At 48.7% G+C, this 11,139-nt stretch overlaps 1 protein-coding gene across 2 annotated transcripts in view; it reads right to left on the reverse strand.

Annotated features, from left to right (window-relative positions):
• LOC144719325 (transmembrane protein 120B-like) overlaps window positions 1-10,593 on the reverse strand; it is a 17,236-nt gene extending 6,643 nt beyond the window's left edge. For both annotated transcript variants that reach the window (XM_078595168.1, XM_078595169.1), the window contains exons 1-6: window positions 10,445-10,593; window positions 8,320-8,438; window positions 6,812-6,928; window positions 4,446-4,505; window positions 1,697-1,792; window positions 136-225 (exon numbers count right to left, since the gene is read on the reverse strand). In XM_078595168.1, coding sequence (XP_078451294.1) covers window positions 136-225; window positions 1,697-1,792; window positions 4,446-4,505; window positions 6,812-6,928; window positions 8,320-8,438; window positions 10,445-10,507 — 545 coding nt within the window. In that variant the 5' untranslated portion in view covers window positions 10,508-10,593. The remainder of the gene's footprint in view (window positions 1-135; window positions 226-1,696; window positions 1,793-4,445; window positions 4,506-6,811; window positions 6,929-8,319; window positions 8,439-10,444) is intronic.
• Window positions 10,594-11,139: the final 546 nt, after the last annotated feature.

Raw genomic sequence — 11,139 nt, forward strand, 5'->3', positions numbered from 1 at the left:
GGGTGGGGGGTCGTACCGGCGCGAATGAATCAGGCGTCGACTTTTAGCGAGGGGGGGTGGGGGGGTAGAACTCTTCAGTGAAAATAAACCACAGGCCTGCGTGGGCCTGGCGAGCGGCGAGCGTGTGACACTCACCGAGAGCCATTGCTGATGAGAACGCTCTCGCGGATGGTGAGCGTGCAGTAGTACCACACGAGCAGGAAGTTCAGAATCTCGTCCGTCACCCTGAAATCACACGGCAGCGGCGGCGCCGGGAGCGGGGGAACGAAGCATTGTTCCAACGTTTTAGTCGCTCTCTCGTGAAAGAGTCCGCGCAACGCCGCTTGTGGCTGTGTTAAACAAGCGATGGTAAAGGATGCGCTTGGACGTTATCGTTTACGTCTTTTGCACGGTGGGAATTGTGTTCCGCACGCTTTTATGATGTGCTGGCTTACGCCAGTAACATTTCTGTTTTTACTCTGCCGTACCAAAGACATTTTACAGATTCACTCACGCGTGTTCACACATATACTCGTACACACACATATACTCGTACACACACATATACTCATAGACAAAACAAAGGTACCCCAGATAGCCAATGACAGACTGTTGGGGAAGAAAGCACATTTCGTAACAGTCCCTCACAGGCAATCGACCAGCACCCATGAAGGCCGGCACAGCACACGAGGGAGCCGATTTCTCAGCACCGCGCTCAGCCACCTTGCTCTCCCCAGTGCTGATGTTTACACACCGCACTCGGTATTCATTTAAGGCAGAGTCGACCTTGGGGAGTCCCAGGACAGGTTAAAATTTTCACCACTGTTCTTGGTCATGAGAGGGCATTTAACTCGGGTCATCCGGTTGGTAGTCGGCGTGCTAACCGCGACACTACAGCTCCCCAAATAGATATACAGTAAAACCTTGGATTGCGAGTAACTTGGTCTGCGAGTGTTTTGCAAGACGAGCAAAATTTGTAAAGTAAATATTAATTTGATAAACGAGCGAGGTCTTGCAATACGAGTAGTGCGTATACGCTTTGTCTGCCGAGCGTCACGTGATCACAACTGATATACGAGTGCTTTGGATTACAAGCACGTTTCAGGAAAGACATCATGTTCGCAATCCAAGGTTTTACTGTATACTCAAACGCACGCACGCTCACAGGCATGCGTGCACACACACGCATATTATGAGTTCATAAAGAAATGAACCACGTAGGGTCTTGTCATGAAGGCCTCAGGCAAAGAGCTGCTGCCAGTGGACTGTGCGAGCTCCCTGACACCGCACGGAAGATGCGCTCCACTTCACTCCCCTCCCACAGCGAGCCGGTGAATTGTCACCATGGGAAATTATTCAATAATTGTCTCATTTTGACCAACTCGTTTGTAATGTTCCTAATTTAAGCCCAATTATAACATTAGCACATAACATGTTTACAATGTGCATACAATGTAAATCAATCTGACACGTACAATTCAAATAAAAAACAGTATTACGTTTAATAACGATCAAATGTGGATATAGCATCTACATACAACCACACCTCAAAATGCGGTACGAAAACAGCGGGAATAAATTGATCATAGGGAGAGAGAGGTGGTCAGCTACAGGCAGAGAGAGACAAGGAAGGTCTCGAGCCTGGACGTGGTGAACAGGGGCAGGGAATCGACAGCTCGGGTGGCTGGCGGCAGCAGAGGGGAAGGGTAGCACACACCTGTAGTTGACCAGGAATCGACAGGTGAAGGACGCGAGGATGAGGAGTGTCGTGAGATACAGCTTGAACTTCTCGTACTCGTCCTTGTAAGCAAATCTGCAGGGCATGGCCAACACGGGGTGGGGGTTACTCTGCCTTGCGTCACCGCTCCACATCAGTGAGGGTCAATGTGGCAGTGCATGCACACACGTCCAGCCCCTGTGTCAATCCACCACTGGCCGTGGGAGTCGTACGACCATACTTCACTACGTTGGTCAGTGCGGGTTGGACAATAACGGATGTTCTGCACAGCGTTGTACTGCTCACTGTGAGATCGGGCACATTCCTGCTGAACTTTATGACAGTGTTCAATTTAAATATTAAGTCACGCAACACATCAGCTGTGCACTCCATAACGATTAAAATACTCCACAGCACTCGGTCAATCCAATGCTGGATTAATATTATGTCGGTCACAGGGGTTGCTTGACCGTACTTTACCACGCCGGTCGGTGAAATGAGGAGCCAGGACCATAACGGATATCAATCGTCACTGATGTCATCCGAAGCCAAAATTAAACTTAGATATCTCAGGTCATAGTTCACCGCCCTAACCACTGAGCCACCGCTCCCCAAGGTACGGGCGTCACAAGTGGTAAGCCGAGACGTCATTAACCTTGCTGGGCAAAGAAGTGAGGGTGCCCTGAAAATGTGATGACGGTTGTGACTCAACCGTGATGACGGTTACAAACTGAGTAATCATTGGAAAGATGTGATTAACCATGCAAAAAAGATTTAACTACACTTATTTGCCAATCATATTTAACAGACAACTATTACAGTTTTACCATGTTTAGTGGTGTCTCCCCGTCACAGGTTGAGTCACAAGCCGTGCCTCTCCAAACAAAGGCTCAGTTTGTTATGCAGTCTATTCTTAGTCTTAAGCCTCACCTTACCATATTAATAAAAAGTATGCGGCCCTTGCCCCACCACCTTCTCCAACCATTATATAAACGGAGTGGTAGCTCCTGCAATCTCTCATTTACTTGATACAGCTTTCGTGGCTGTGACGGTACCACCTGAAGACGGAAGCTTGTGTTGCCTCCGAAACGTCGTGATTTTTTTTTATTTCATTTTATTTTACTTATTAATGTTTTTTACCTACGTGACTTTACCGAAAAAACCTAAGAATATGAATCCTTGCAGTCACGAAAGCTTCAAATCTAGTATCAGAAAACTATTCATATGACAGTTGTAAATCTGTTAATCAGAATTATTTTTTAATTATGTAGTTCTCATCAGGCCCCATGGTGTAAACTGTTAAATGCAGTCTCCAACTCTTATCATCCACTATATCTCTCTGGCCTATATTTAGGCGCTATGCAGAAGGGCCATTGCCCGAAACGTTGGCCATTCCTATATTCTTATTTGAAGGCCACAGTGTGATTGGCGAACGCAGTGAGCGTTTTGTTAATTGTGCTTGTGCATTACTGCCAACGTAGCATTAGCATCACCAAATAATTAGTTTCATTGTGAACACGCAGACTCATTTTTCCCATCTCGGGCTACTGTGGAATTTCCTGTGATGGGGGTGGTGGTGATGGGGGGGGAAGTTGAAATTATAAAAACCGATTCACATTTTGGCCAAACACATCGGCTTGGCGACCTTCCCAGCTCGTGTTGATGCAGGAATCTATTCGCTTTTTTGCCCAAATGGGCACAAATATTGTCCATTTGGCCGACATGCGACTGGGGGGCAGGTTAACACGGCAGGGTGACACGTGTGGGTCGCGCCCCGCCACCAGGTGGCGCCTGTGCACAACACGGGGATTGCCGAGCGATGGCGTGAGAGCAGAGGTAGAGTTTTCAAGTGGCTGCTGCTGTGCAATGTCTCTGACCTCCATGCATCATGACCAGACCACCAAAGTACGTCCCCGCCTTATCAGGATTTACTATTCCTTGCCATATGCAAATTCACTCGTGATACACTTCCGGAGCGAATAGGCTAGCAGCGGATGAATAAAATAGAAAACACCAATAGGTTGTACTTTAAAGATGGGGAGGAACAATAACTTGCCTCCAAATATTTTCCGAGGGGCACCTGCACAGGCTCAAGCACTCCCTTGTCTGCTGCCACGAGTCCTCTTGGCTTTCACCCCAGTACTCACCCTTTCCCCTTCCGAGACATCCGCAAGCTGCAGGGGGGGTGTTCCGTTCACCCCCGAATTTCGGAGCGTGCAAGCGGCTCAGCATTAATTTTATCTAAGGGCGGCATAGCGCCGCTGTTTTCAAAGACATTGCACTCACGGCAGAGAATCGTAGCGACACGACCGCGGCACTCGATGGCCGCTGACGCCTGTGCCACACGCCCTACCGCATGGCCTTGTGGGAGCTTTGGTACCCGATAAAGTTACGTTACATTCATTTTTGCCTCTTGTTTTTGATTTGATGATGTACGCATACGTTATCGGAACGGAATCGGAATAAAAACTGACGATGAACAGTTTGTACGTCATTGGAACGGGAAAGGGTGATTAAAGCTTTCCTGTGAATGCAGTGGCATGCGGCTGACACGCTCGGCATGTTTTCCCCACTGGTGGCGACGGTGCATTACAACGGCGGCATGCCAGGACGTGCAAGTGGTGCAGGAAGGCGTGTCGTTGTTCACAAAGCCCGCGAGCACCCCCCCCACCCCCCCCGTGAATGACGATTTTGCGTGCGGGTTTCCGGCGAATGTAAAGGAGGGTGTGGCAAAAGAGGAGGCGGGTACTTGGCCTGTTTACTCAGTAACGTCACGTTCACGTTTCCCAGCACCAAGTTCAAGTACAACCTGTGGAACAGAATACAAATTGTCACCGTCAGTAGGGTTGACAATGGCGTAAAAGACAGCTTTCACAAATGCCAACTCCTTCCACCCAAGCATCATTGTGGGAGATGGGGAAATATCACGAGTGGGTCTCTCTGAAAGTTATGCCTAAAGGGGCTCTAGGTTTGGGGGGTGGGGGGACCCTTGGTGTAGTTGTAACTAAGTAAACCCCAAGGCATGTGAGCCTCAAGAAGGCCAATGGCACCCACAGCAGGGTCGTGAGACCCTGGATAACCTGTTGATGACTGAAATCGAATAAATATAACAGCAATGTTTGTGAAATAGCGCCACCATGCGCTGGGTCGTCTCAGAGCGCTTTACATCACATCCCGTCTCAAACATGTGAACGGGGGCACCCCCAGTGGCAAGTGTCCCTGTGGGTATAAGGTGACTCAGCACCTGGCCTGCAAGAGGGCATTAGTCTGGCAGTAGTGGGCGATGATTACTATGCATAATCCCAGGTAATGCTTATGTAAAATACTAAATTATTATGGAGATGTAAAATCCCAAATGATGATGGCTGTGTATCATACCAAAATGGCGATCGCTATAAGTAATCCCAAATGATTCTCAAGTGTGAGAGTGGCATCCACACACACACACGTGGGTATTGCGTGGCTACTCTCCCGGTGGTGTCATCTTCCAGCCACCAACCACAACCAGGGCATCAACGGCTTTGGCGAGGATGACGTCTTGATCTTTAGAGGACTGCTTTCGAGCGGATGCAAGCCAAAAATAGCAGCTCTTATCTTGTTGGTATATACTCAGCAGGGACGTGCGGTCAGGGGAGGCAGGGGAGGGGCAGAGTCTCACCTGTCATACTCCAATGAAAAGTAAGAAAATAAAAATGATTTTTTTTCTCCAACTTTTTATAGTCAAAATCGCCAAATGTGCGGAGCTCCGCTGCAAATACAGGGATAGACGAGAGGTGAGGCAGCATTTAGCTCAGCCTCCCTTCTGATTGCGCAACCCCTCAGAAACTGGATGGAGCGCGGGCAATAAGTGCGTGCCTGTTACTATCTCTCTGTCACCAATGTAATGATTACATTGGTGACAGAGAGATAGTAATGATTACATTGGTGACATATTTTGACTATAAAAATGACTGGAATCATACAGAAATTACATTTATTTCAGTGGAAAAATCTAAAGATTTTTCGTAACAGCTATTTAAATTGGAGTATGACAGGTGAGGCTCTGCCTGCACTGCCTCCCCTGACCGCACGTCACTGATACTTACATGTTATGTCCAACCAACATACGATGTGAGAATGCTACAGCAGAGCATCTGATAACAGGCATGGTTCAATACATTCTAAATCTACACCAGGCGTGGACAAAAGATTAAAAGTTAATAGTCTACGGGATCATCATCATCATCATCACCTTCGTCAGCCATTGTCTACCCACTGCAGGATGAAGGCCTCACCTCCCCATCACCAGTTCTGCTGACTTCCATCTCACTCCTACACAGAAACTTATCTAATTGCTCAATCTCCACGGTGGAGATGTGAAATCATTGATTATAAATACAAGTTGACAAGTATTGGACACGAATGTATGTATGTGGAACGTATTTCACAGCACACGTAGCCAGCCGTGCTAATCAGGGGTGTCAATTACCGAATGTGAAGGCTCTCACAGAACCATTAACGTGCAATTTCCTTAAAATCTATTGTGGAGCTTAAAGCTTACGCTGCAAGTACAACTGCTCAAAATATTCCGTGTCTGTCTCGTAACGCCAAAACCAACAAGGAATTTTACTCAAGAAATTACTCCAACGATGTGATGTCATTCACAGGGTTACGGAAGCTGTGCATCCAGATTATTGTTCGTTGTTTTGTCATGGGTTCGTGACAAGCAAAGCAAAACGAAAAGGATCTCTCTCCCACATCACGCACAGTGTTATCTTTTTGACAGTGTTGGGCCAAGGCGTTAAGTCAACACTCCGTGGAACGCGTTCAGATTTCTCTAATCGTCATTGCCTTTTTGGCCTGAATTGAATTTTAAAAAGAAACGTAAAAACACATGCGTACAAATTATTCTAATTGATTAAAATAACCTGGAAACAGGATTTAGTAACTTCCATAAAAAACCAACATCATTTTCATCATTATCATCATCAAATATCCACTGCTGGATTAATTCCTGACAAAACCTCCGCCAATGGCAATACAACTAATGGGCTCAAGTTTCCTCCGGCTAGTTAGGAGCCATGTGAAAGGCTATTTCGACAAAGGTCATGGGTGCATCCTTCCTGTTCCTCATACCCATTCTTTTTCGGCAGGAAGGCTTCCATGTCAAAGAAAATCGCCTGCCGTTCCTCGATCGCCGCTTCCACCTTCTCCACCACCTCCCTCTCCTCGGGGAACTTGGGCGGTTTACAGCTGCAGATGAAAACGGAGCGGGTGACGCAGACCCACACACCGCGGTGAGCGCTCACAAAACCAACCGCTCCCACGCGCGCCACGTTCACCGCAAAGGATACGCCTGTTGACACTGCCACGAAACAATATTCCTAAAAAATATTGTTTCTATCAGTGGCGGAGTACGGGTCCAAAGGTCAGGAATGCCAAGCCGCGTGTAACAAGCAACACTATTAATGTATTCCAGAAACGGTTATACGAATCTGGGTAAAGATACTCTGGAAAGGAATTCCATGGTCAGTTCATGCCAGCAGTGCGAGGAAAAAAGCAAACAGAGACGCGTATTGATCTGGAGTGCGGTGTCTGAATACAACATGGATTAGTCAATATGGACGAATTAGTCAGTCTAGGGGCTATTTTGACCATTGTGCAGGATAGTGATGGTGAGGGCTCTGGCACGGTTCAAATAACACTGCCCACTGATGTTCGGCATGGCTAAGAACCAAACGCAGGCCGCCAGGTTAATAGCACATTGCGCTAACCAATATCCCACCGCTCCATTTCGCCCGAACTTGTTCTCATCGTTATTTTTGTCCATTCACTGGTGGATTAGGGCCTCCGCAAGCCGTGTTGGTCATGGGCGCCGATTCTCCACTCTTCACCGCGCCGGTCAGCGCGGGTTGGGGAAGCTGGGTAGCACAGATGTTGGGAGCGTACAATTCTGGTACAACAATGGATTTTGTTGCACCGTCCGCTGCAGACAACTCAATGTGAATTTTTAATTAAGTAGTAAAGTAATGCAAATGCATGGTTACAGTTAAGAAATGTAACATTCCACGTTTTGTACAGAGTTTGTGATATGTGTGGTTGCACTTAAGATACTTTGTAAAAATATGAACCGGATTGTACATCAAAGCAGTTAATAGAGCATTTCAAGTCACTGTGCCAGAATGTTCCACCGTGAAGTCAACATGCTTCTCTGAAAACTTTGTTTGACAAAAAACAATCCGTGAGTAAGGCTTTAAATAGATCAACAACCGCTAACAGTATAAAACAAACACTAAGCACTTGGAATGTAGATAAGTTGTAAATTATGATCCAGGACACGACCACACATGCGTGGGTGTTAGTGCTTGTGTTTATTGTACAATAGTAACGGTTACCTGAATCAGTCCTGGGCCTCCCCGAGGTCGACTCAGCCTCAAATGAGCACCTGGTGCGATATGTAAACATCACCACTGGGTAGACAAAGGCAGCCGGGCATGGTGTGCCACAGTGCCAGCCTTCATAGGTGCTCACTAACAGCACTTGCCCCAAAAGTCTGTTAAGGCTACACGGGTGATCTTTGTTCTCTTTTGTTATTGTACAGTGCGCATGCGTGTAATCCTGCTGTGCAGGTGAGAGGCCAGTACTGTTTGAGGGACTGCAGGAGGTCCTTCATGCCTCGCTTCTGCTTGTCGATGGATTCGCAGCAACTCGATTGCAGCCTCGTGACCTCGTCCAGTTTGTGCTTATACAACTTGTGCGTCTCCTGTGGGACCAAACAAGACAACCCACCTCGTGTTAGGAAGCAACACCGGTCTCTCACCTCTGTCTCTCACCTCTGTCTCTCACCTCTGTCTCTCACCTCTGTCTCTCACCTCTGTCTCTCACCTCTGTCTCTCACCTCTGTCTCTCACCTCTGTCTCTCACCTCTGTCTCTCACCTCTGTCTCTCACCTCTGTCTCTCACCTCTGTCTCTCACCTCTGTCTCTCACCTCTGTCTCTCACCTCTGTCTCTCACGTCTGTCTCTCAACTCTGTCTCTCACCTCTGTCTCTCACCTCTGTCTCTCACCTCTGTCTCTCACCTCTGTCTCTCACCTCTCTCATCCGTCTCATCTGTCTCTCACCTCTCTTATCTGTTTCTCGCCTCTCTCTCACCTGTCTCTCTCACCTGTCTCTCTCACCTGTCTCTCTCACCTGTCTCTCTCACCTGTCTCTCGCCTCTCTCTCGCCTGTCTCTCGCCTCTTTCAACGCCTCTCTCACTGCCAGCGGCGTGGTGCAGCTGGCGAGGGCCCTGGTGCAAGCAATTAAATGCGGCCCCCTGTCTAATTGCTCACCACTCTTTGTAGGTCGGCACTCTAGGTCACTTCGGTCTGTGGGCACTCTTGCACTTGCACCACCTGCACACAGCTACACCGCTGCCCACAGACTCGCATGATGCCTACGATTCACCAAGGGACCCACCCATACATGGACATTCATAGCCTCACATCGAGACCAACGGACCCGCATGGAGATCCATAGCCTAACGACTTAAGACATCCACAACTTCACATTGAGAGCCACAGGCAGTGGCGTGGCGTAGCAGGAATGGACATTGGTGCAAGGGATTAAATGAGACTTCCCGTCAAATTATTCCCCTCTTCATATGCCGGGGCTTGGGCCCCTCTGGGCACATGGGTCCTGGAAGAGTTGCACCGCCTACAATCTTCACAGCTACACCACTGTGCAGATATTACACACCAATGCTGTTAGCCTTAGCCAGGAATAAAACTCAGGTCACGGGTTCATAGTGCAGTGCGCTTATCACCGTGCCACTGCTCCCCCAACCATTCTGGACCAGTTTCGACATCCAGTGCCTCATCAGCAGTCAGGGTTGCTTAAACCAACGCTGGGAAACTGCCAGATGTTTTTGTTTTGTGGCAGTGGCCTTCTCTCTCTTAGATATGGCTCTTAAATCGACGCAAAAAAACTACAACACGCAACATTTCAATTGGCGTCGTTGCGGAAAATATTTAAACAAGAACGATTAAGTAGACAATACAAAACACCAGCGGCAAGCAGATGAAAGGGGTAAATGGACAGACGGCGCAGCGCAGTCCGGCCTCTCCGTGCGCCACCCTCAGGACACGTGGTGAGGATTGCCTAACCCCCCAGCCTTGTCACGACCGACGGGCGATTCGACACCCAGTGCCGAGGTCGTGGCCACAATGAACCCCACGCTGACCCCCCGACCAAAGCCCTCCCAATCCGCCAGAGGGGGTTCTTGGTTTGGAACGTTCTCGTATCTGGAACATCGCGCCCCCCACTCAACGTTGTGTTCCAGAGCGAACCGAACCCCACCGAGCCCCTCACGTACACCGCACTCTATAAAGCACTCCACTCACAAGCGTGCACAACGACTAATTTGAAGTGCTTGACCATAATTGCAAGAACCAAGACACAAAATCGGCAACAACGAATGCAAAAAAATGAATTTGCAATTAATTTCCATCGTTAACAACACGTCCAGAGACACCCAAAGCGGAGATGGAGTGAGATGTAAACATCACTGGAACGCGAGTGATGGGGGCGGCGTGGGGGCTTCATCCAGCAGCGTATTGATCATGGATTATGATGGTAATTAATCAATGGTTACGAGGTGCGATCGGGGAGGAGGAGGGGGGCATTCGGGCCTACTGGCGCTACCCGTAAGGGCGAGCATCGGCGGGCAGGGTGATTAGGCAAGAGGGGTACCCCCCTCGCCCCCGAGCCGAGAGGCCGCGCGTCACACCTGTAACGTCTTGTACTCCGTCTCCAGCTCGCCCCACTCGTCCATGCACTGCTTGAGGGACATCGCTGCGGGCGACGAGGCTGCGTCGTGAAATCGCCGAGCGAAGAACGGCGAGATGCGTGCACCCCCCCCCCCCGTCGTCGACCAATCAGCGCGCGACACGGGCACCACGTGACCGGCCTGGCTGTCAACACGGAGAGCGAGGAGCGCGGTGTCAGATCAGAGGTTTGTTTTTTAACATCCAGCCACACTCAATCTACTGCTGGCTTAATCAGAATATTTTATTTAGGAATCCGATGAGCTATGAAGCGCTTTACGTGCAGATGTCCAGTCGGGGCGGTACAGGAAAGGTAAACTAATGACCCAGACGCACACAAATACGACACGAAACCATCCCCAATACGACGAGGCAATGCCCCACTGACGTATTAAACTTAATTTTCAAAAGCGAGCTGGCTACGAAACGAATGATAGCTCAAACATGCCTGGGGGAAAGGAAAAAAAACATGAAATGGATGTCATCAAATTGTAATAATTATTGTCACTCGCACGTCTGACTGATTGGGTGACTGATTGGGTGACTTGGGTGACTGAATGGGTGACTGAATGGGTGACTGATTGGGTGACTGAATGGGTGACTGAATTGGTGACTAAATGGGTGACTGAATTGGTGACTGAAAGGGTGACTGAATGGG

The sequence above is a fragment of the Lampetra planeri genome, chromosome 6 (assembly GCF_965212315.1).
Source record: "Lampetra planeri chromosome 6, kcLamPlan1.2.h2, whole genome shotgun sequence".
NCBI classification, from domain to species: Eukaryota; Metazoa; Chordata; class Hyperoartia; order Petromyzontiformes; family Petromyzontidae; genus Lampetra; species Lampetra planeri.